At 37.9% G+C, this 26,929-nt stretch overlaps 1 protein-coding gene across 1 annotated transcript in view; it reads right to left on the bottom strand.

Annotated features, from left to right (window-relative positions):
* LOC116503985 (SITS-binding protein-like) overlaps window positions 1–24,589 on the bottom strand; it is a 31,569-nt gene extending 6,980 nt beyond the window's left edge. The window contains exons 1-8 of the mRNA XM_032210787.1: window positions 24,122–24,589; window positions 16,092–16,263; window positions 13,373–13,583; window positions 12,002–12,152; window positions 10,847–11,050; window positions 9,188–9,456; window positions 7,005–7,141; window positions 1,030–1,151 (exon numbers count right to left, since the gene is read on the bottom strand). Coding sequence (XP_032066678.1) covers window positions 1,030–1,151; window positions 7,005–7,141; window positions 9,188–9,456; window positions 10,847–11,050; window positions 12,002–12,152; window positions 13,373–13,583; window positions 16,092–16,263; window positions 24,122–24,589 — 1,734 coding nt within the window. The remainder of the gene's footprint in view (window positions 1–1,029; window positions 1,152–7,004; window positions 7,142–9,187; window positions 9,457–10,846; window positions 11,051–12,001; window positions 12,153–13,372; window positions 13,584–16,091; window positions 16,264–24,121) is intronic.
* Window positions 24,590–26,929: the final 2,340 nt, after the last annotated feature.

Below are 26,929 nucleotides of genomic sequence, written 5' to 3'. Positions count from 1 at the left end.
TTCAACAATTTTGTAAATAATTTTGAAAGACTGATTCATGCCATCAGGTTTTTGTCAACACTTAGGGACCAAATAGACAGATTTTCTCGATGATCTGTCCTTAATCTGGTTCTTCAGTTCTTCCAGTGATACACATATAACTATTTCTTCCGTACATCTTGCCTCTGGTTTTCCTCTCCTTCCCCTTCCTTCTTTGCCCAACATTAAAGCCTTCCCAAAGAGCTGGGTGTTTGCATAATGTGTCAAAGATAATTTGAGCCCGGTCATTTGTGCCTAAAGGAAGAATTCTAGGTTGATTTGTTGGATGATCCATTGTTTGTTTGTTTTTTACTTGTCTATCCATGTATTCTCAGAAGTCTTCAAAAGCATCAAGATCAGGGGTGGACTGCTGCAGGTTCGCCGGGGTTCGGGAGAACGTCTAGCTAAGATTCTGTGCAATTCGGAGAACCCTCCAAATTCCACTCCTGGCTGGCCCCACCCACCCCTCCTTTCCCAGGAGACCCCATGTGGCCCATTTTGGATGCATGTAAGTGCAGGGTGTGCACGGAGGCTTGTGGATGGTGAAAAATGGGCCTACTGGAATTTTAGGGAGACTGGAAACAGGCCCAATTCTGGCCTCCAGAGATCCTCTGGAGACTGGGGAAGCTATTTTCGCCCTCCCGGAGGCTCAAAGAAAACCTCCAGAGCACAGGGAGGGCAAAAGACCCCCCCTCTGCTATGCTAGGCCACGCCCACTATGGCCACGCCCACGCAGCAACCAGGCAGAGAACCCCTTGCTAAAATTTTTGAAGCCCACCCCTGATCAAGATACATTTATTCTAATTACGTTGACATAATTTGTGATTCACACTCAGAAGAGAAATAATGAATGGCAAGATGCTATCTTATCTGCCTTAGATCTCAAGTTTTAACAACTAAAAAGGACAAGAACATCTTTTTCAGAGCGACTTGAAAGGTAGCAAACAATTAGCCTGGAGAATGTTTTCTTTGATTTTAGTACCTTTAGAAAACAAAAATAAGTTTACCTACCCAATCACCACCACAGACCCATGGTGGAGTCCTGAAAGACATGACTGGAAGGAAGGTGACAATTTGGAGCCATCTAATATATAGCTCTTCATCAGTGAGAAATTCAGCCGAAAGTGTTCCACCTTTACAAAATATACAGAAAACTAAATTAGCAGACTATATGTTCAGCTTCGATATTCAGCTTTAATTTTGGATTCAGTAAATGAGTAACCTCTACAGTACGTTGATAATATAATTCAAGTCATTTTAACACCACTTCTCTCTTCTTTTGATAACCAGGGCAGTATTAAAACACAGCATAATCAATATCATATCCCAGATCTACCCAGTGCTGAGATTCTGTGCTTTTACAGTCCCAATCCTTTATCTGCTAATACAGAAACCTGGGAAAGGGAGTGTGGGATAGGGGGCAGGGGAGGAAGCAGAATCGCTGTTAAAATCAGCATTTTTTTTTTAAACGTGAAGATCACAAATAATAAAGGAATTAAAACCAAGGAAGGCCTGATCCTATGCACATTTTGCCACTGATTAAATCTGAACAGAGAAAGTATTGCGAAGCATGTCAGAAAACTATAATGATTGTAGTGGAAAATAACATTTCTGACTATCTGACTCTTGAGAGAAAGCAATATAATTGGCCTGGATGGTTTAGGTCATGAAAAATTAAATTAATACACATTTCCAGCTGGACCAGTACAGTACTAATATAAATAGCTGAATTTCAGACAAATGACCCAGATAATTTCCTGTTAAAAGAAGGGAAATCTTTCATCTCCCTCTGTCAAACACATGCTTCACATTCATTTTTCAGGCAGCATTGCTCTTAAAAACAAAACCAGACAAAACCATAGGCATCGAAATGGTGGACTAACGATTAAATGTTTCATACTTCTTTTATTTCTTTTTTCTTTTTTGCTAAACATTATATTCCTATTATCACATATTTATTGCATCTGGATCTCTTAAAGACCAATCCAACTCAACAGTTATTTTCTAACAGTGCCTATCTCTTGATCAATCCAACATCTCTAGTATCAAGACAATGATTTGTTAGTTAGTTATTTCCCATATTTCTGAACCACCCATCTCCCTCAAAGAGGAACTCTGGGAGGTGTACAATAAAAAATGAACACAATATATAAAAATTAAACTGTTAGAATTAACAATTAAATATTCATTGTTTTTAGAAGGGACAAGAATAATTAAACCCTGTTAAAAATTAATTAGAACAGTGAAGGAAGGTCTCTCAGGGAATCAACTAGTCTTACATCTCCCTGCTCCTTTAGGCTTCACAAGTGAAACTGCAGAAGGGAAGGGCAGGAGAACTGGAAGCCTGTCTCACCTCTGCGGGAGAATATTCTGGAGGGGATGACAATTGGGAAGGGTCTCTTCCTAGATCCTACCAAGTTCTTTAACTGAGACGGTTTGCTACATACCTTCCCTGCCTGACCGGGTGGGACAGGCCAATGTAACAGGACCAAGCAGGTTCTGCAGGTAGCCTGGCTTTTATGAAAAATGAAGCCATGTTTTACAATACAAGGAAATTACTTTGTAATGCAAAATTGAATTATATCTGCAAGGAAGTTATTGCATGTCTCAAAGCAATATTTTATACATGTTCTGGGAATGGCCTATAAGAAAGCAAAATACAAAGAAAAGACAAACTTTTAAAATACTAGACGACTACAAGAGACTTGAAAAAGAATTACAGAAATCTCTACAAAAAGGAACATTAAAGTAAAAATGGACACAATGAAACATAAAATGGGGCTAATGGAAAAGGAGGAATTAGCACAAAAATTAGAGGTGCTAAACAGAATTATTTTGAAGATGCAAATAAACCAGGCAGATGGTTAGCATATAAATTGAAAAAAGAGAGAGAATCAAGAAAAATAATGCAACTAATGGATGATCAAGGGCAAATTTGCCATGGAAATGGAGAGAAGAAAAAAATTATACAAGATTACTATGGGAAATTGTATGAACAAGAGAATTGTCAGATCCCTAAAAGTGATACTGCCATTCAATTGGGAGGAGGGGAGCAACTTGTTTGCAACTTTACAGAAACTGATAAAGAGCCAAGGACATGAATTGTTTTCACAGGTGTCTTTGAGAACTATTTTGGCAGGGGAAAGAAAAGGGGGGGACAGAACCCTTCTCCTTTGAAGAGCATAAAAGAACTTGTGTTCAAGTCAATCTAAAATAAAAAAAATAAAAGAGGCCTGGAAGGCTAGAGTGGCAGTGGCTATTAGGTTTTTTTTTTCTTTCTTTTTTCTGTTTTGGAAACATATATCGATATTCAGATGAGGAAACCTTAAAATTCCAAAATATCTTGGCTGGAATTCAAAATCTATTGGAAGGATATGGGAGAATTGAGAAGAAGTTGGAAAGACTAGTCTTCCTCACAGCAAAAGATGATGGGGTTGGAGCCCCAAAATTAAAGGGGAGAATGAAGATATAGAAGATAAAGATAAGACAATAGATGAATTTATTAATGAAGCAAATGTGGGTGAAAGTGGAAAGAAGGGAATATGGAAAAGGGAATTTGACGAATTGGAGCTCTACCCCAGATTCCAGGATACAGAAGAAAAAAAAATGGTAATGATGATGTACTTTAGAAGAGAATTTTTTTCAGAAGCAAGATTGACAAGCAAAGACAAGCTTATTTTAGTAGCAGCTGGTGGGCAACCAGATTACCTGAGAGATCTTTCAAGCAACAAAGTGCGGAGAGAAGTTTATAAAAACCTTATAAAGGAGATAAAAAGAAGACTGACACCACAATTGGCAAGAGAGATAAGACTGTTTTGTTACTGGAAAGATACAGGTTGACAATGAAAGTTGATAATAAAAAAATAGTTGATTTTGGTGATTAATAAGTACGAATTTAGTAACTCTTAGATTGTTTTAGACTGTTATTAAATGTTTATTCATTAAATAATTATCTATAATAACAATAATGAAATGATAATGGATACAGCTTAATGATATATAAGTGGAGATTTGGACCCTCACCACCCTTCAGGCTTTCCGCAAAGCCCTTAAAACCTGGTTGTTCCGACAGGCCGGGGGCTGACGGCTTCCCCGCCCCCACTCGAATTGTGTGGTTGTTGAGTGTTTTTAAATTGTTTGTAGTTGTTTGTCCGTTGTTCCTCTTGTTTGTATTCCCCCCCCCTATTTTGGTTTGTGAGCCGCGCTGAGTCCCTCTGGGAATAGGGTGGCATAGAAATCCAATAAATCAAATCAAATCAAATCATATACATGTACTGGCAAACTAGTAAAAGAAATTTGGATATAAATTGCAAATTATGACTTGGGAAAAAGATCTATAAATTTTATTAACAAATTTTTATTTAGATCTTGTTATAAAGGTCTAAGGTTTTTTGGGGGGGGGTCTGACGAGAGGAGATGGGACATAAATAGTAAATGATCTTTAGCCAATTATAATAACAACAAGGAAATGTCAATGGGCATTGTTTAACAATATATACATGCTATGGTATTGGCAAAAGTAACTTGGATATAAATTCTAAACAGTGAGTTGGGGGGGAAAGGAGGGGGAAAGTTTAGAAACTTTATTAATTGACTTTTACTTAAAAGATGTCATAAAGGTATAATGTTATTGGAGGATTTTTTGAAATAGTTAATGAATGCCATTATGTAGTTGTGTCTTTAAGTATGAATGATTTGAGGTAAAAACATGTTCAAATAATTGTAGTCAAATGAGAATTTTGATACATTGATAGTAAGATATACAAAGATTTTTGACTTAAAGTGTATAATTTAATATGAACTATAAGTCATGACTGTGGAAGAAATGCACGAAAGTTATCTGTAACCAATCGACACGCTTTCTTCAAGATGTAATGAAGGATGATTCTTTTTTGTGTTTTTGTTCAATTAAAATAAAAAAAACTTTTCAAAAAAAAGAAGATGAACAATTTTACAAGATATGGGATTTATTTTATAAGTGGTTAGATAAAAAACATGGAAATGAAAGACCCTAGAGAATTTTAATAATACAAGAATAATAGAATGATACAGAATACAACATAAAGATACATTACTATTGGATAGATTTAAGATGATGTAATGAATTGTTATAATATAAATGAATCCAATATCTAGAATATCTCATTTAAAATGAAGGAATAATAGTTAAAGTCATATAAATGATGTACAATGATAATAATGTATACATATATATTTTATTGATATGTGATTTTATATAAATTGTAAGTGAGGACTATGGAAAGGATGCACAAAAATATTATAACCAATCAACATATATGTAATTGAAGATGGTTTTATTTTTTATATTTTGTTTGTCTATGTCTGTCTAAAAATAAAAACTTTTTATAAAAAAAAGAAAGCAAAATGCATCAGACAAACTGGACAGAAACGTTTGGGTTGGCACAAGCCAGCACTGCTTTCTACTTAGGTCAGGCAAATATAAGTGATAATATGAGGATTTACATTGGCCAAGAGCCATTGGAAGACATCAACATAATTTCCTGCCGTCCAGAAATGTTTGGTGGTCCATAGTCAGGACAGGGCCATTTGGCAAAATAGGACATGTCCTATTTTGTATGATATGCAAATTTACTTCCTCTGGGTTGTAAACCATGGCTTAAGGCATAACACAGTATGTCAAACTAGTTGTTTATTCAATGAAGCGTAGTTTAAAAAGGCAATGTTTAGCATAGCATGATTATTGGAGACTTTGGAAACAGACTTTAAAACAGTCTATTCCAACACTCGGAGAGAACCTTGAAATTACAGAAACAACTTTTATTTTAGGCAATCTGAAATCATCTCAGGCTTTTAGCTGAATTTGTATGAGACCAATTTATTTTGCAGTACAACTATTTGCACACAATCTGCCCCATTCAATTCCATCTTCAGTAGAATGCCTTGCCCTAGGCTTGTGAGGGATGCATTTGACACGAAGAGCTAGCTCTGCTTATTTGGTGATAGATTCCTCATTGGCCCTGAGGCTGGTTGCCTTCTTCTTTCAGTTTAGGAAAGGGCTTCAATCTCTTTGTTCAGCTTTTAAGGGTTTGCCTTTTTTCCTGCTGCCTTCAATTATTTTAAGACTAAATGTTGAATGCTGCCTGAAGCCATAAAATGAAAGTCAGTAGGCTAAAAGAAATAAAGTTGTTGACGTATCTATGGAATTGGAAAAATACCATGTTTCTTGTCCTCCACAAGTGCAGAAGATAAGTGGTGACATTTTGGAGATGCTCAATACGTAGCTTTATTTTAGATTTTGCAGATGTCCAGAAAACATCTTGGCATAACTTGAGCTAAATGGTAAAAATTGATTGCTAATGAAGAAAAGCCGAAAGTATCTGACAATTTTCATTCATAATCAGACATTTGAAATACAATTTCAACTATCTTATCAAAGTAAACTGTCTTTTAATCAGGTCATTTGTCAACATAACACATGATTATGCTGATTGGCTTTATGTCTTCAGTTTTCAGATCAAAACAATTTTAGCTCTACTTGGAGTCTGAAGGCATTAAACCTGGGAAACTTTCACCCAGAAAACATACTATATCTTTGAGCTCTGGAATAGATGTAATGCTATGAATCAGCTACAAAACCAAAAGCCCCTGTGAATGAAGCCAGGATTAAATGCATATGGATTTTCTGCTTATATCCTTCAATTGTTTGTGGTGGCAAAATTGGACATTTATGTCAGTTTTTGTCTATTTGTAGGAATCTTAAAAGCTGCCTTTTATTGTCAGACCAGTAATACCTAATCCATCTAGGTATACAAAAGGACTGGCAGTGACTTGGTGGAGTTTCAAAAAGGATTCGCTCCTTCGAATATTACATAGAAAAAGCGATTTTTAACTTTCTGTTTATAAATATGTTTTACTGGAAAGTTACTGCCTGGTTTTTTTCATTTATATCTGTATTAGCCTTTTAAAACAGCTTTTGAAAGAAGCAGAGCATATAATAATATTACCTATTGCATCTGGAATGAAAAAGGTATAACCAAGAAGACTATAATGAAGCACAGATGGAATAATCCCTTTCAAACCAGTGTAACTCCAGTCCGATTGTCGTGGATTCATTTGGAAAAAGAGTGGCAGGTGGCTGGATCTATAAGTAATACAAACAATTATACGGTAAACATGGAATTACTCAAATGCACAATAAGTGCTTACTGAAATTACCAAATGCTGCATCAAAATAAAATAAAAAGTCAAATAGACCTTGAACATGAAATCAGACTCTGTTTTTAATGTATCACTCCTAACTTGCTAAATAGAAAAGCTGGGCCAGAATAAATGGTTGCATACATGGCTTTGGGGGATCAACCATTCTGCTATTCACTAGAATACAGCAAACAGAGGGGTGTGGCTAGTTGACATTTCCTCTCTAGAATCACTCTAGAAAATGAACTTGGTCGAAGGAAGTCCAGGAAATAATTATTTTCCAACGTGCAATTTAGACTCATGTGAAACTCTTTCAAGACAGCTGGAGGATTAAAAGACAACTGAAATAGAGATCCTTTTTAGATGGAATCAGTTGTTATTTCAATAGCAGCAGAATTTATGGAAGCTCAAGTCACACTGCACACATTCAGAAAAAGGCACTCAGAAATTGAGTCTATGTTGGAGGGGTGTTGGCAAATGAGATCGACTTGAAATATGGAGTACAGAGTCCTTCCTTTTTCCAATTGTAGGCTTGGAATGTACAGTATGCTATACCCCTCTCAAAAGCAATGAACTTTCTCCATCCTACTGCTTTTAATATGGAATGTAAACAGGGGTGGGATTCAGCCAGTTCGGACTGGTTCGGATGAACCGATTGTTATTATTTTGCACAGTTTGGAGAACCAGTAAAATTGACCACCTGCTAGCCCCACCCACCCTATTTATTATCTTCCCTTCATCAAGCGGTCCAGAACATCCAGCTAATCTCTGTGCCTCTCCTGCTCTGCTCACCAAAGGTAAGCATGCCGGCCCTTCGCCCTTCGCCTCGGTCGGGGCCCAGGGACACAGTTTCAGCAAACCGGTTGTTAAGTGGGTTGAATCCCACCACTGAATGTAAACCATGAATCCCATCCTTTACTGCTCCAGTGTTTACCATCATCGTGGTACCTTAAAGGTCTTGTATGTTTTAGGAGATAAGATGGAACTCTTTGTCATTTCCAAAAATGCTGGGAAGACCATTTATTTTGTGATATCCTGCTCTTTCATTGCAGAAAATTAATGGGAAGATAGTCCCATAGTAAATATACATGATAAGCCTTTCCACTTGTAACTGATTGGGGAAAAGCATTGTTATAAGCAGCAGGTGGAGGACTTCAGGGCTAGTCAGCACTTTCCTTAATTCTTTGTTGAACTTTGTCTGAAAAATAAAAACCCAATGTTCTTAATCCCACATTGAACCTAAACACAGGAAAAAGGAAGAAAAAAGATATCTCTAAGGACAGCTACTTTCCCCAAATTAGTGCTCTCTGCAATGTATGTATTTGAGGCCGTTTCCCACAATTCCCATGGTTCTCAGAAAAGACAATATATTTGGAAATGGGGGAGGGAGCTCGAATTTGGGGAAGGTGATTGCTGAGAACCCTAAACCAAAGAAGTACATCATTAACAAGTATTGTCTAACTCCAAGAACTTTCACTTATTTTAAAAATAAAGGCACTAAAGCAGTGGTGGAATTCAAATAATTTAACAACCGGTTCTCTGCCATAATGACCAGCTGGGTAGGCGTGGTTCGGTGGTCATGTGACTGTGTGGGCATTGCCAACTCAACATCACTCAGGTCAATGGGCGCTTCGCCTGAGCTGTTACAAAGTAATAAGGGTTAACCGGAGAGGCAGTTTCTGTAAGCAGAGCAATACAGATTAGGCTAGAAACAACACCAGAATGTTTATTTCCTGCTTTCTTTATAGGATTATCCCCGGAAAGTGGGGAAAAACAAAAGGAGATTTCTTCCAATAACCGGTTCTCTAAACTGCCTAGAAAGTTAACGACCGGTTCTCCTGAATAGGTGCGCACTGGCTGAATCCCACCACTGCACTAAAGAGTCACCTTGCAGCAAGACGGGTGACAAATTTAATTAATAAATAAAAGATTTGAAGACAGGCCTGACTTAGGACAAGATATAATGCGAGAATTCTTTCCTGAAACCAACCTTGTAGCCCCAGTAATTATTGATGAATTTCCCAACATTGTTGCGATTGAGGCCAAAATACTGATGTACTTATCCCCTCTGAGCTCTGCAGGAGGTGGGATCACTTGGTCCATAAATATGTTGCCTTCACTACCTTCAAAAACCACATACTTTGCTCCCAGTTGCTGCTTTAGGAGCTTCACCTGGCCCAGGTACCAGAGCACTGCAGCCTGACTGGTTACATTCAGACAGGCTGAAAACTGCCCTTTCCATTTGGTGAGGAGTGGCACCTGTAATGGAAAGGTGGACATAAGAAAGCTGTAGCAGAAGTGGAGACTAATCCCTATAAATGGATTAGCCAATGAAATTCATCTGTTAAATTGGAGGACTAAAAAGCTGAGCTTTGATTATATAGTATTAGACTTACAGAATTTATATATGATCTGCAAGTAGGTAAATTTGGTGAATAGAGGTGGAAAACGTAACAAAGAAAAGTCAATAGATGAAAGGTGAATGAGTATAGGGTAACACAATTGGTTTGCCAATTTAGAAAAGGTATAATGAATAGTGTTCACTATACAAATTTTAACTTTCTTTTCCCATATCTCAGGTCTATTATTTCTTTGGCTTACTGTTTCTTATTCTTTTTCTTCACCCTGTGTACACTGAAAGGAAATTGCATGACAGGTATTTACTTATTTAACAGCATTTTTGTACTGTTCCAATATAAAACATTCTGGGTCGTCACACAACATGCTTATATGTGTATGCTATCTATAAAATATTTCCATGCCAAAGTTTCTACTTCTTAATCCTTCACAAAATTATGCTTCACACTTTGAAGCATAACTATGGTGGTTATTTTTTCAAGGAACCCCAGAATGCTGAAAACATGTTGAGGAGACTGCAGTCCATTCAGTGCTCGCTTTCTAACTGATCAGGAGAAGAGTGTCACCCAATGAATGTCTCACCCACTGATCTCTGACACATGCTGGAGCAACAAAGGTCACTCAGAGAAGAAAACACAATACAGGTAGTCCTCGACTTAAGACCACAATTCAGCCCAAAATTTATTTTGCTAAGTGAGATCATTGTTAACAATCTGGCCCACAAAGCCATTGATCTGGACCATGATGCTGCCCCGCCCACATCACCCCACCTACCCGCCAGCCCCCACCCGCCTTCTGGAGACCGAGGAGGCCCAAAAATGGGCCTGGTTTTTGGGTGGCAGAGTGTACTGGAGAATGAGGTGGACAAAAATGGGACACACTGAGGCCTCAGGAGGCCAAAAATGGGCCCTTACTCCCCAAGGCAACCACATCCCTTTACTAACCTGTTTCCACCCCCAGGAGCATAACAGTTTAATTTGTGCGTATTGTTTAATGGACAGCTAAATTGGCCACACTCACCCAGATATAGAGGGAGCTGAGCAGGGTTTAATGCCTCCTTCCTGCCTCAATACCCAAATCCCGGCAAGAGGAGAATCCATCTGAATCAGTTAGAGCATGGCACAATTTTTAGGACAAAACAATCAGGTAATCCAATCACTCATCTCTGCTTTATACAAATTTTGGGTTTAATTTTCTCTTAAAATAAATCAAGCGGCCAAATAATCCTATGATAGAAATGACCACTAAATGCAGTGGGACAAGTAAATGGGACAACATTAGCAAATCGTACCGAATAGTCACTGGATTCAGAATGGTGGCTCAACCAAAATTCTTCTTTCCCTTCTTGCAGGGACCTTTGGAAAATTGGTGAGTTGATGCTTGTATAAGGGGACAGGGTGATGGAAAGTTTTAGTGGTTTCATATGGAAGTTGTTCGTGATAAATCTCAGTGCATGCAGTCTTTTTCTTCTTAGCAGAGGTAAATAGATATGATCCTGCAAGGGAATGAGAAGAGAGAACACAATGAGACTTTGTCGCAGAGGTCACGAACTAGGCTGCATGGACAGTAGGACTAATTGCTTATTATGTAAACCACTGCTTATTAAAGAGAGCTCCAGCTGAGCACGTACATTATGTAACCAAGAGAGATTTTTCCAGTTGGTTTCATTGGTACTTTGGCATCAAAGCAGAAACCCAGGAAATAGCACAGAAGAGATATTGTGTATAGACCGGTAGGCAAAACCTGAATGCACTCTTTGGTGGTTGTAGTTAAGGGACCTGAGCATGCTTAGGTGGACCTCTGCTTATCAGATCATAACTTTCAACAAGGCTGTAGTACTGGATGCTTCTATCTTAGATGTCACTGGGTGATTCTGGTTAGGGCCTAGATGGTGCGTTAATAGGAGCCCCAGAATCTGCTTGTCAAATTTATAATAGTACTTAATAATAGCATCCATGTCTTGTCCAAATAGTTCTTTTAACAGTGTAGATTAGAAGTTCTGAAAGTTTAGCTCAGGGAGTGCAAAACAGAATGCCTAAGTCTGGTGCCTTCCTTCCTTCCTTCCTTCTTTCCTTCCTTCCTTCCTTCCTTCTTTTCTTCCTTCCTTTTTCCATTCTTCCCTTCAGGAAGAGGACCACCACACTCCCTCCTTTCTTTCCTCCTTTCTTCGCTCCCTCCCTCCTTCCCTTCCTCCCTCCCTCCTCCCTCCCTCCTTCCCTTCCTCCCTCCCTCCCTCCCTCCCTTCCTATTAAAACCATAACAATTATAGCTAATGAGTATACCAATAGCTATTAAATACTGTCATAATGAAATACTCAGTGGCTCCAAAAAAAGGATTTGTTGGCCAAGAATGAAATTCTGAACTATAATTTAATGCAGAATATTTGAATTAAAAATTGTTGAGGAACGAATTTTGTGGATAATAACTTGGATTTGTTGCACATACCATATTTCGAAGTAGCATTGTAGACTCTTCACTGAGAGTGATTATGCCCTCCCCAAGATTATGTGTTTGAAGTTTATTGTAGAAAGACTTCAGTCCTTGCTCCATTTGAGAAACAGAATCAGCTATACCATAATATCTCCAGACTGGCAACCTGTTAAAAAGAAGAGTCTTGTTTGATTTAACAACAACTGATTTGTCAATTATGTTCAGTTGGTGCCTGACAAATGGAAATTAGTGAAGAAGCCATGGGTCCCAATGCGGAAACTTTTGTAGGCAGACCACACTTAATTTTGTTTTCCAAGGGCGAGGGTCACAGTCAGTAGGGTGATTATTAGATGGGTTGATGTCAGGTGCAAAGGATCAGGTCCATCCAATTAAATTTATTTATTTCTACTTATGCCTAAGCACAGGAATATCCTTACCTAGCAGTTAGCATCTGCTAGGAGTTAATGGATTTGGAGGGGTGGGACTTAGCTCACTTGTGGTTATGTAGAGATTCTAGATTTTAATTCCACCCTCAGATTCTGCCACTCCTTCCCCTATAGTAGATATTCTATACCAGTGGTGGGTTTCAAAAATTGTTGGAACTTACTCTGTGGGTGTGGCCTCCTTTGTGGGAGTGGCTTGCCACCCATGTGACCGGATATGAAATTATGAATTAGTACTTAGGTCAGTCCAAGTAGCTATTCAAAAACTCTGGCATTGAAGCATGCAAGTCTTATAGCTGTCAAGTTACAAGATCCTTGCCAGTGGTGGGTTTCAAAAATTGTTGGAACTTACTCTGTGGGTGTGGCCTCCTTTGTGGGAGTGGCTTGCCACCCATGTGACCGGATATGAAATTATGAATTAGTACTTAGGTCAGTCCAAGTAGCTATTCAAAAACTCTGGCATTGAAGCATGCAAGTCTTATAGCTGTCAAGTTACAAGATCCTTGCCAGTGGTGGGTTTCAAAATTTTTTTGAACCTCTTCTGTAGGTGTGGCCTGCTTTCCGGGTCCACTGGTGGAACCTCTTCTAACCGGTTCGATAGATTTGACAAACCGGTTCTACCGAATAGGTGCGAACCCACCTCTGTTCTATACATATAGGTACAGCACTTTTTGTTACTTTTTCTTAGGTTTTTCAACTATTTTAGGTCTTACATTAGAATCTTTTTGTACCCCACTCAAAATGGTAGCAAAACATGTCCTTCCATCTTTGGGAGCCACAGTCTGATTTTCAATCTGATTTAGGATCAAACTGTATGTTTGTGATTTTTTTTTCTCCCAGTCTGGAGCCATTTTAATATGTAAGGACAGCAATTCCCAGATCTTGGCATTAAATAACTGCTTGAGATATGATCCAATACTATAATACTTCACTTATTGCTTACCTAAGAATGTCTGTATCTGGCAACCTTCGTTGTTGCCTCAGAAGTCGATTCCCCATCAGTTCCTGATGAGCAGATGTGATGTTTTGACTCATGCACACAGTGTACTGCAGGAGACCCATGTCTGTGCCAGGAATATTTTCAAGGCAAAAATGTCTGTTTCTCTCCACTGAGAGAGAGATTGGTGTATCTGAAACCATCATCACGGTTACTCCTTCAATGATAACATACAGAAAAGCATTTTAGACAGTACCTTAATTTATCAACCTAGCCTAGTGCTCTACAGATGTATGGGATTACAGTTCCCCTTACGTCTGTTCTTGTGAATGGGAGTTCTAATACAATACAGGACTGTGGGTCTTTATGTATGAGTGTGTATACTGTATATACAGTATAAAGTCAACAAGCCTGTGCATATGACTATATTATTTTATTTATGTTGCTTGTAAGTGAGATTGCATAAACATTTTGTTGTTTACAGATGGAATATGTATAATAGATATAATTAACTCCATAGTCTACAAACATTGATGGAAACTCTGAGTAATACAATATTTTTTTTAATCAATAGTATCTCCAAGCCAAACACCATATGAGAGAGGCGTTCCCTGATTTTCAGATTTGTTGACCCTGGCAATAAATCATCTTCACAGTATGAAACTTAGTTCTGAACTGTAGCAAATCTTTAGAAGGAAGCATTTCCCCTTGATCTGCTACAATGGGACAGGCCAGAGACATTAGACTACCAGAAACTCGGAGATACAGCAATACTTAGAACATTAAACATGCTTTACAATGTAAAGTGTGGCAAATGTTTTTAATGCTATCATGTTGTGTATGCCCCTTAAGATGGAAAGGAAGGGTAAAATAGGTTGTCCTCCCCATTTCAAGATATTTTAACATATGGAAAGTGCTTGAATCCAATAGGCTAATTCTACCCTACTCAGTTTTAGACCATACTGCTGTCCTATTCTTTGATAGATTTAAATTTATAATTCCATTTCATACATTCACTCTTCACATATTTGTAACTTTGTTAAAGTGTATCTGACCAATCAGACAATTCTGTATAGAGTTATCAATGAGAAAAATCGCATTTAGTCTTTTGTTTTCTCAGCCTAATAGTATTAGGGACTGGAAAGATGTACATTACATGTACATTCATTCATGTATTCATTTGAATTTATATACAGGTAGACCTTGATTTATGACCACAATCAAACCCAAAATTCTGTTAGTAAGCAAGACACTTGCTTGTCAGAAGATTACAAAAGGGGATCACATGGGACACTGCAACTGTCATAAATACATACCAGTTGCCAAGCATCTAACTTTTGATCATGTGACCAATAGGGATTATGTAACAGTCGTAAGTGGGAAAGATGATCATAACAATGGCATTTTTTTCAGTGCCATTGTAACTTCAAATGATTACTAAACAAATTTATTTATTTAGGAATTTATATTGCCACTTATTTGCCCATGGCAACTCAAGGCACCAAACAGAATATAAAACCTCATATAAAAACAATAAAAATAATAAAAGAAGAGTCGTATAATAAATTAATATAATAAAATCATCCCTCCACATCCCCACCCTGGTAACAGCACCTCACACGAGCCATTTAATGGTCTCCATCCCGCTCTGGATTCCCCAGGCCCGCTGGAAGAACCTGGTCTTCTGGAAGAGTGCTAGTGTGGGGGACAGTCTAATCTCTTGGGAGATGATGTTCCAAAGAGACGTACAAATGATTGTAAGTTGAGGACCACCTGTACTTCCTAACTCCCAAGGCTGTGGGTAAATGACAAATTAGAGGTACAATATGATAAAATATCATCTAATAAAAAGACAACAGTCTTGTACCAACTATCAATCAGACAACTTCAGCTATGTTACCAAACACCAGGTGAAATACTATGACTATCACTTTGACAGCTCTATAGAAAGCCAATATCTTAGGGTATGTGATGCGTTTCATGAGGTAAGTCTTCTACATCAACTCTTTTGGAGAAGGACTGTCTTTGGTCCCATGCCTCTTCAACCTCTTGTAAGTTTTACATCCTAAGCAATTCCTCTATTTTTGATAGCATAGGATGGGCAGATTTCCCCTGCTCCTTAAGGTAAGATTTTTTTCGCATTGAGCTTGATTCTTAGAAGCTAACTCTGAGAGTGCCTTCCCAGAACATTCCATGAGTTGTCTCAACACATTTGGAAGTCCCCATATTGGTGAAGATGGCCTAGTCTCATGCACTGTTGCAAAAGCAGAATGGACAGGGGATACCATTGTGCATAATGCACAGACTGAACTATATTATTAAAAATATAACAAATGATTCTCAGTTCTGCATAATGGGGAGGCCAATACTTAAAGTAAATAGCTGCCCTTCTCCTCTTTGTCTTTCAGGAATGAGGAATAATACTTAGGACATTAACAAGATATCTAGATAATGAAGCAGTAACACTTCCTCCTACTGATAAAGGTGAACAGTGATAGCCAATGCTGGCCAAGTTGTTTTAACATTGGAGCCAGAAGATCTTACAAACATTTCTGGACTCTTTCTGATAATCAGTTAGGACAAAAAAGTAATTATCCAAAAATTAGTGGTACTCCACTTTGCCCAATGTCCTAACAGTTCTTTTTATCTTAACTTTTCAAAGCTATGTGTGCTATTGTATTTAGACAACACAATTTAGGAAATCAAATAAGGAAAGGAAACTTACCGGTGGATCCCAAAAAATATCTTTCTAAGACAGAGCCATAAGCATTTGGGCTTTTACTAAGATTACTGATAGTAAACGGTTGGGACTTGATGTTCACACTGTTCAGAGGCCAATGCTGACTACTGACGCTGGCTCCTCCATACCAGGAGACATTTACCATGGAAAAGCAATCCTGTAGAGCAAAATACAAGATTTTAAAAAATGAAATCTTGTGCGCATGTGAATGAAGAGATTTTTTAGCACAATCAGCTTCTGAGGATGGAGTATGATCTGTCTGGGTTTAATGGAATGAACATGTCACAGAAAGTATGAAGACATCTCTCTAAACAAGGTCACATACACTGGAGAAGAAGGACCTCTTTCCTGAAGCCTCCTGCCTCCCTTCACTTGGTGAGGGCACAGGAAGAGGACCACTAAATGAATAAAGAGCTGGGAGAAGTACTTAAAAGCATGATATTTTGGTCCAAGCCATTATGTGCTTTAAAAACTAATACCAAAATACTAAATTGAGCTCATAGATTGACTGGTTATATTGCGGTTGATGAAACTCTGGCATGATATAATCATATTGTTTTTGAAAAAAGCAACTTATGACTCTTTTTGACACTGAGCAACTATTGCAGTATCCCCACTGACACATGATCAAAATTTGGATGCTTGGCAATTGGCATGTATTTTTTGGCATGCCAGGTGGTTGCAGTGTCTTGGGTCATGTGATCACCTTTTGTGATCTTTTGACAAGCAAGCCAAATTACTAGCTAAACAACTGCATCGAGTAACTTAACAACCATGGCAAGACATTTTTCAAGAAGGGTGCAAATATTTCCAGAAAAGATTGAACCCTACTGAGATGGACAAATGATTTCCCCAACAATAATACCCTTTACTTGTCTGATATGAACTTCAATTTATTAACCTTCATCAATCTCTTATCAAACTTAATTTCTTCACTAAGTTATTATCTATCTGGTGATCTGCAGTTCTCCTATTTTTCTATGCCTCAGGGAAATTATGAAGAATTGGATTATGAATTGGACAGCCAAAGTGGCTGCAGAAAATTGGAGAAAAATATAGCAACTACCACTCCCTCCATTCACTACTTTATAATAATAAGTATATTTATAAATAAAAACACACACTTTTTATCAAAATAAATTCAAAAGCATCCTTAGAATGAGGTGGAAAAATTAGAACTCTATTCTGTAGGGGAAGAATATCTTTAGGAAATTAGAGAATAGATTTTTTTTACCATATTAGTAAAGGTCAATGTATTTTTATTTTCCTGTGGCTCCCATTATGAAAAAAGTCTTAGTAAAACTGAAATCCAGTTATGAATGATCTAATTTAAAATATCCTTTTTGATTTTTTTAAAAATATATAATTAACAAGATTCTTTAGAATAACATCATTAAAATTAATATGTTGTTCTTATGTAGGATCAAAAGTTTTGCTATTACAAATTGAGAATGATAGAGAACTCCAAAGGATATGATTTAGAAAATGCTGAGGAAGGCAATGGCATATATGTCAATGTAAGCCAATTAAAATATAATGTGATATGATTAATCCATCCTGTACTCATATTATTAACAAAGATTTACTATGGTGCCATAAAAAAACCAGGCAGTGTATAATAATAAGTACCTTGAAGGGATAATTCCTGTGTTTACTGCTTATTATGAGAATTATAATCTTTCACTTGAAAAGCCACTTTCTCTGATGTTACAAGATGGCTGTCAGGATTTATTTACAGCACTGAAAGTTCAATTCCTATATTAAAATTACTTCTGTACTGATTGAGGTAATACTTCTTTCTGAATCCTCTGCTCCCTTTAATTAAGGTCATTAAAATTAGCACTAGAGTACAATCTCTTTAGTTTAGCTGGCATACAGAAATGCTGCTAGCTGACTAGGCTCTTATAGAACACTGCCATTGTTAAGTGTTTGCCTGTTATCCACAAAGTACTTTACTGTATAGAAGGTAGCAGGATGTGGAGAACGGGTTTGCCTGAGCAGTTTCCAACTTCAAACCAATCCTTGGTCATTATAATATCAGTAGAAGGTTCCTGTATTTACAACCATCTATATAATTGTAATGAACATGAATAATGTGACTAGTGCCATCAGCTCCAAACTTGGTTATAAATGACACAACTTCGAGCCTACTAATAAATATGACAAAAGGCTGGTGTTGCCTTGTTATGTCTTAGTGGTTCCCCAAAATGGGTCCACCATACTGAGTTAAACACCTCTATGAACCACTCATGCTCAACAATGGTGTTCTAAAAATGTCATCCCATCAAGTCCAGCTGTTCATTCTCACACTCACAGTAGCTAACAAATTGCACAAAGAAATTCACTATTTCCCCAGCAGATGGCCTTCGCTATTAGCTAGGCTAATAGCCATTGATCCATGTGACTTCCATGAATTGGTCTAATTCGTTTTTTGAAGCCAGCCAACCTGTAGAGAGCACTACATTTTGTGGTATCAAATTCCAAACTTCAGTTATGCATTGTGTAATATATACTATATACCTGTCCTGATTCAACTAGGATTTTGTTTGATTGGGTGCCCTTAGATCAGATCTGAATGTATGGATTTCAAAGGACTAGGTCCTCTATCATTGCAGTCATTTAAAGTTGAGGTTTAAACATTGAGGGTTGTTTTACAACAGTCCTATTTCTAAATGCTATTCAAATAGCTTAGGCCAGGGGTGTCAAACTTGCATTGTCACATCATCATCATGTGATATATTGTGACTTTTCTCCCTTCGCTAAACTGGGCATTCGCATGGCCAGCATGTGTCGCATCTGGCTTAAGCTATTATAAAAGTATTAAAATTGCCGGGGGGCGGAGCCTGTCGCCGAGGAGGGCTCAACCGAGCTCTCTCAGAGATCTGGTCTGTATATCTAAATAAGATCATAGATATCACCCCTTTTTGGCTATAAAGGGGCAGGGAGTAGCTCTGTGTGCTAGGGTCTATTCGTAATTCACAGCCTTTCTCTTTTTTTTGGCTGTGGACAGAGATTAGATCCAGCGTGAGCGGAGCTTTTATCTCCAGCCAGTTCTTCTCAGCTGCCTTTTTTTGCAGCCCTAGACAGGCGATTCCCCCCCCCCAGGACAAAGTAAAGTTGTTTGAAGCTAGGATTAATACGGGCGGGTCCCACTCCTGTGAGATTTATGCTTTTATTACTATCTTAAATACCAGCACCATTTGTCTTAGAGGCTTCTTTGTTTAAACGGACTTCAAAATGGCGATTTCTCTCCGTTGGTGATTGATAGGGGATGTACGTAGCCGGTTTTACCTTCCTGCAGACCGCTCCTTAACAAGATAATTTTTTTTTTGTTTTTTTGGAAACAGAGGGGAGCGAAAGCGCTGTTTATTTGTTTATTTATAATGGCACCCAGGTCAAAATCGAAGCGTCTCTCTACAAATGTGCCTAAAGAATCTATGAATGAACTTAAAGAATTTACACTGGAATCGCAGCCCTTGTCTCCTACGCCCTCTACTGGAGAATTCTTAACACAGGAATTTTTTTTTCAAATGTTTAATGATTTTAAACAAGAAATTAAGGAATTTGTATTGGAGCTATATGGTGATTTAAAGTCTAAAATTGACCAAATGAAGGCAAATACGTTTGCAGCCGTGTCTGCCCTGTCAGATTATACCGCTGAAATAGAGAATAAATTGGAAAGTTTGGAGGAGGCTAATTCTAATTTGACTACTAATATTCAAATATTACAACAAAAAATTAGAGACACTCAAGAACAGCTCGTTATGATAAACTTTAATAAGAAGGCATTCGCAATAAGAGTCAGAGGATTCTGCGAAAAGGAGCGAGAGAATCTGAAACAGACCTTTGTTGAAGCCCTCAGCCATGCGGTGGGAAGCCCGGGACTTAACTTTGATTGGCAGATTCGGAAAATCTATCGCCAGAATTCGTTGGTAGCGGAACAGCGACAGCTCCCGAGGGACATAATCATATATTTCTCCACAAAAGAATCCAGAAACGCGATCATGCAAAAATTTTACAATAATAGAATGAGAGTTGATGGCCAGGACTTGATTGTCTTCAAAGAAATACCTTTCCAGATGTTAAAGGCAAGAAGGGACTATACCTTTTTAACTAAAGAGCTTAGAAATCATCAGATTCAATATAAATGGGAGGCCCCAGCCGGCATTACGGTCACATTTGAGAATCAAAGACTTCGTCTCAATTCTGTTTCGGAGGCTCGAGATTTCTATTACAAGACTTTGAAGGCGGGACTTCCTGATTCACTTGGAAAAGAGGAGAGACAAGCCGAAGGAGAAGGCAAGCAACAGACCACATGGCTGCAAGATGGAGGGGGTAGCTCCCCCTCCCTCGGAGAAGCAGAAAAGCGGAGTTTGAGGATTTAGACATTCTAAAATATTCACCAAAGTTGTGGATTGAATGGGGGTTTGCGACCTCTCTCCGGCAGAAAAAGCGGAATGTATTGGTGGGGTGATAGTGAATGTATATATGTAAAATGCATGCAGAATGATTTACGTTGTTTAAATCTTGTTAGAAGGGAAAGTTTGAAGAGATTATTTTAAAATAGAAGGTAAACTGATTCTTGTTGAAACTATTATTTGAATATGTGGAATGATCTATGCTATTTAATTTTTATTAGAAGGGAAAGCTTGGTGAAATTATTTTGAGCTAGATTTTAAACTAATGTTTGTATAAATTTGATAGTGGCAAATATTAGAGAAGCAAGGGATGAGGGTAAAATGCATGCGGAATGATTTACGTATATTGGTGGGGTGATACTGAATGTATATATGTAAAATGAATGCAGAATGATTTATGTTGTTTAAATTCTGTTAGAAGGGAAAGCTGGATGACATAATTTTAAAACGGAAGGTAAACTGATTCTTGTTGAAAGTATTATTTGAATATGTGGAATGATCTATGCTATTTAATTTTTATTAGAAGGGAAAGCTTGGTGAAATTATTTTGAGCTAAATTTTAAACTAATGTCTGCATAAATTTGATAGTGGTAAATATCAGAGAAGCAAGGGATGAGGGCAAAATGCATGCGGAATGATTTACGTTGTATAAATCCTATTAGAAGGGAAAGCTGGTCGGGATCATTTCAAGATAGAATGCAAACTGATTTTTGTGTAAAGTAATACTTGATCCACGCTGCTTAAACTTTACTAAGAAGGGAAAGTTTGGTCAGATTATTTTGAATTATTGTTTGAAATTAAGGTTAAGAAAGGGAAAGTTTGATTATTCTTCTGTAAAGTAATATTTGAATATGTGGAATGATCCACGCTGCTTAAATTTTACTAGAAGGGATTATTTTTGAGTTAGATTGTATATTGATGTCTATACAAATTTGGATAAATGTTTATCTGAATACAAGGTTAAGGAAGAGGAATGGGAGAGTCTACAGGAGGTCGGGGTAAATAACAAAGAAGCAAGAGACGAGAATAAAATATAGATAGAATGACTTACACTATTTAAGCATACATAAAGATGGGGGGCTGAGCTTAACACAAAGAGTTTCTTTTTTTTTTCTTTTTGGTTTTTTTTTCCTTTAATATATTGCTTTTATTTTTAATCCATATGAATATAAGATACTTTAGATAGAAGGCAGTGCCAGGTGTGGGCCCTGGGAAGTCGGGAGGAGTAGGGATGGGGATTTATGGGGGGTGGGTGGGTGGGTGTTAACATAGTCTCAATAAGAACAAGAATGCACTTATATACGGTTGTTCTTTTTTTTTTCCTTTTTTTTTCTCTTTTCTTTCTTTAAATATTTTTTTCCTTGGTTTATTTTACTTTTTATTAGATTATAATAAACAACACTTGAATAAAGGAATACACCAAGGAGGGAGGTAGAGGGAAAGAGGAGGGAGGAGTAAGGAAGGAGTAAGGGGAATGTAAGGAGGGCGTGTTGGGAGTAAGGGGAGAAGGAAGGTTTGAGGGGAAAGGGAAGTAGGAGGGGAGTGTTAGAGGGAGGAAAGGAAAGTTGGAGGGGGTAGATGGGGTGTATGGAGGATGGAAGTGTCAGGTGGGGTTGTGAATGATGAGTTGTGTTTTCTTTTTTATTTTTTTTTATTTTTTTTTCTTATAGCAAATACCCTGTATATAAGTGATTGTAAAATGGAATGTGAAAATGAATAAAATATATTTAAAAAAAAAAAAGTATTAAAATTGCTCAAATCAATCTCAAACATATTTTAAGTTGGTATCCAAAAGGCTGGAAGATGGAAAGCTGGCTAGCTGGAAGTCCCCTGAGACAATTCTGGGACTGTGGACTTTAATTCTGGGAGTTGAAGTCCACAAGTCTTAAAAGTTGCCAGGTTTGGAGACCCGCTGGCAGAAGATATAACAAGACCTTTCAGAGTTCGTGTGTGGTCTCTTCCAAGTGACCAGGATCTGATTCTGAAAAGATTTGACTTTATTTTTGCTGCATTTGGTGGATCTCTTAAAAAACAAAAACAAAAGAACTATGATTCACTGTGATGGATGAAAGTTAACCTAGCATAATCCTCATGCTTAAAATAGAGTAAATTTATTCAACTGTTTATACTATTTCTGTTATGATTTCTTCCTTCTTTTGCTGTCTTTCCAGAAATTTGGAATGGAAAAGCATTTCTCACACAAACTGCATAAATTTTGAATTTATTTTCCAGCAATGCCTAACATATTAGTAAATAATTCCCAACTGAGGACATGTTTTGATGCTGTGAAACTGTATGGCAATTCAGATGCCTCTGTTTTTCACTATTTTCCATGGTATCTCCTTTTTCACCTTTTTCTTTCTTCTCAACACTTTTATGGAAAAAGACAAAAGCTCTACATAATGCCTTTTGATTGACAGTGTATACAAAGAAACCGGAAAGGGGGGAAAAAGAGAGACCGGTTGTTAATTACAAAACTCATTTTCATTAAATTTCCTTAATTAACATTGCAATCTCATTGTCCTTAATCTCAAATATTAAAAATCTTGAGCTGCAATATTCATTTTGCAAGATCTCAATTATTAATATGTTTGTTTGGAAGGAGAGCTAATTTCTCATTGTAGATTATGTAAGCCCATACATGACTCTGAAAACACACCTTTTCCAGCTTTGCATGCCCAAAAAGCAGCACAGTTCTTACACTTTGGTTCCAATAGAAAAACATCTGCTAGTTTTGAAATTACTTTAATCTAAAGCCTTCACACATAGACAGGGTAAATATAGCAAAGAAGGTTTCTGCTGTCATTTGGACATTTAGCTTTGGTGGCCAATTGTTATTTTTGACACATTATTTTTGTACATTTACATATTTGATGTGTTTCTTGTAGCATCTTCTCAACAATTAAGTTGTGCAAGATACCAGTATAATTGCATACTGTTGGAGATGGGATCCTCTTAATCCAATGAAAGAGGCAACATAATTTGCCTTGTTGACATACTTTGTGGTGCCTTCCAGACTTATTTTGGTATCCTCCAGCCTTTGGAGTAGCTGAGAGAGTTCAGTTAGCAAATGAAAGGGAAATAAAGTGATTGCCTCATTCCTAGAAATGAAGGAACCACCTTCCTTCAAGAAACAGCTCTGAGAGAATGCTTTGCTTGAAGCTTCATTGAATAAAAGCATCTTCCATTAACCCAGAATGCTGCACTAAAATCACTTTGGGATTTAATTATAGTATAACTGTCATTTTTAATTTCATGAGTGCCAGTTTTATATTCTCCATTTTCTCCTGCTTCTTCAGATTTTCATAGCATTTATGCAGAAGAATCCCTCTCTTCAGATTTTTCTAAATATCTTTGTATGCTGGGAAAAGTAGAAATATAGGTGTTCTATATTCTCAATAAAAACTAAGATCAATGCAGCAACTGTTTGCTACTGTAGTTACCAATCTGAACTCCAAGCTGGTCAAATGCATATTCTTTCTTCACATCCTTACTATCATTACTATCTTGACATAACCACAGCTGAATTTGCCTTGTTTTAAAGTTATTTAGGGAATACAATAGAAGTAAAATAAAGGAAAGCTATAATTACGTTACCTTTACTTTCAGCTGGCAGTGAAGGGGAGTCCAGTTGATATTGTAACACTCACTGTTGAGAGAAGGATTTGAGTCCAGGAAGACCTTCAGTTCGACTATACCTTCCCAGGTGTAACAGAATTCAGACCGATTCTGCCAACATGTGTTCTTTATGAAAGGCATCTCCACATCTGGGAAGCTTCCCATGTGAATCTTTAGCAATGTTCTTTCCTCTTTCAAAGTCTGAAGGATGAGACTGTGATCTTTTCGATCCCAGATCAGACCACTGGCACTACTTCTCAGGATCCAGTTTGTCTTTGGCTGATCCACAACTTGCCAATAAATAATCCCAATGGTCATCAGAAGGAAGACCGCTACCCCAAAGCAGGCAATCGCTCCTTTCCAGGTTTCATTCATTTCCTTTAGCCCAGAATCCCACATCACCTCTGGAATTGCACTGGGGTTGTTCCTAGGATGATTGTAAGGCATTGTTTTAATCAGCAAAAAGAGACAGAAGGAATAAAAGGAAGAGGAGGAGGAGATCTGGCAAGGGATTTCAGGGCCCCAAGCTTTCTGTTATTGAATTTTGCAGGAAATTCTGTTCTCTCCCAGCTCCACCCCACAGACCCTGGCTGTCTATCAATAATTCCACACTATTGGAACCCAGGAAGGGGAAGGGGGAAGACAAAAAGAACTGGGCAGAATAATACTCCTGAAAGGTTTTCTCCAGGCATTCTTCAAGGGGAGATTTCAATCTGGGGAAGTTATTTGAGCCAGTGTTGCAGAAGCAGTGTAAAGGGAGGGAGCTCAGAAAAGAGAACTGCCAATAATGTGGAATGGCAGCTAGGTCCATTTGTCCTGCCAGATTTCCCCCAGGTGCTTGACGTATCTTTGGCATGGCCAAGGTTGCCTAATCAGGAATGCTGTCCATTGCTGAAGGAGGCCTGAACGTTCCGAAAGCCTTTAAAGAGGAGAGACCTGCTATTGAACAAGCAGGTTTGAACCAAACGTCAGCACAAACACACCACACAAGGAAACTGCTCATCTTTAGTGTACTCTTGATTAACTCTAGGTAGGGGTGTCAATCACTCTTTAAAAAAACAACAACTAAGGAACTCAAAATAAGAAACACCTTATGATAATCTATTCGATGATCATTAACTACAAAGAAAGCTAAATCTCTTTCAGTTGTGTCAGTAAGAACTGGGTCCTTGCATAATTTCAGTTATTCAATTGTTAAATGGAATATATGACTGATGTCATCTATTTGATGTAGATATGGACCAATATTTCTATGCACTTGAACCACTTAGCCCTGTTCAAAGGTATTTGAGCTACAGTAGGCACACTCTCAAACACTTATTTTTTATATGTGAGTGTTCAAGGATAACAACAATAATACAAGAGTGCTATACACAACTTTGGCATCTCTTCCAGCTCAGGCTGATTTTATAGCATTGTCAGAGCTGAAGATGAAATTATTTCTGACTCTGTAAGCAGCAGGGTATTTTTCTTTGATTTGCTGCAGTTCCGCATACATTGTATGTGTTTCATTTCCCTCCCTGCCTTTCAGATTGGATTACAGCTAACCACTTTTAATTAAATCCTTCATAGAAATTCAGAATTTTGGTCCTAGATCTTATCTCTTTATGTGTTGTTTAGAATTTATCCTCATCACCACCACCTGCTTGTTACAGCAACGTGCACTATTTTGCAAATGTACCCAACTGCAAAATTTCTGGCATGCTATTACAACTGACAAGGACCTTTAAAAATCTTTAAGGACCTTTAAGAACAATGGCAAGGCAGCTGGGAAGTCTTTGGAACATTTTAATACATGTGTTTGCTTCTTTGCTTTTGCAGACAAGCTCCCCTTTCACCACTTCCACCATAGCAATCAGTCAGATTTGTTTTCTCATTATAAGGCAAATGCACCCAAATATGTGAACTGAAAAACATGGCTTAGTGGGAGATGCCACTACAAAAGATCACCTAGATGCGGGTCAGCTAAAAGAAAAGAAGACGAGTGCTGATCGCTTCACCACGTTCTCTGCATTTTGAACTCAATAGACCATCAATAACAAGTTGGTTTCAAACTGTTTTGTAAGGGTTTTGCAAATGAAAATCCTGATTGTGTGGAAGTGTCTTTGGTTCCATCATTGTTCTATGCTGCCAGTTACACACACCCAGCTGCTTTCGGATAAAAAACTCAATATATTTATTGCAGTCATAAATCTTTTACTGAAGTAACCCCAAACCCTGCAAATTCAAGGCTTTACACACACACACACACACACACACACAAACACACACACACACACACACACCCCAGTGGTGGGATTCAATTTTTTTTACTACCGGTTCTGCGGGCGTGGCTTGGTGAGCGTGGCAGGTGACGGATTCTGTAAAATCTCCATTCCCTCCCCACTCCAGGGAAGGATACTGCAAAATCCCCATTCCCTCCCGATCAGCTGGGACTCGGGAGGCAGAGAATAGATGGGGCAGGGGCAGTCAGAGGTAGTATTTACCAGTTCTCCGAACTACTCAAAATTTTCACTACCGGTTCTCCCAAACTGGTCAGAACCTGCTGAATACCACCTCTGACACAGACACACAAACTAGGCCCAAGCCCTAATTTTAGTAATAGAGTTAGGAGAGATAGATCTTTGATTACAGGACGATTCCAGAATAATTCATTTCCAGTCCAAGGTTTCATGTAGTCAACAACAGCATGCAGAATCACAGGTAGAAAATTCTAATCTTGTTGACCATAAGAGCCAATAACAAAAGCTATCCCTTGAATGTAGCCCTTATTATTAGCTCAAGTTA

The sequence above is a fragment of the Thamnophis elegans genome, chromosome 1 (assembly GCF_009769535.1).
Source record: "Thamnophis elegans isolate rThaEle1 chromosome 1, rThaEle1.pri, whole genome shotgun sequence".
Taxonomy (NCBI): Eukaryota; Metazoa; Chordata; class Lepidosauria; order Squamata; family Colubridae; genus Thamnophis; species Thamnophis elegans.
The sequence above is the reverse complement of the archived record's forward strand: the minus strand, read 5'-3'. Positions and strand labels throughout refer to the sequence as shown.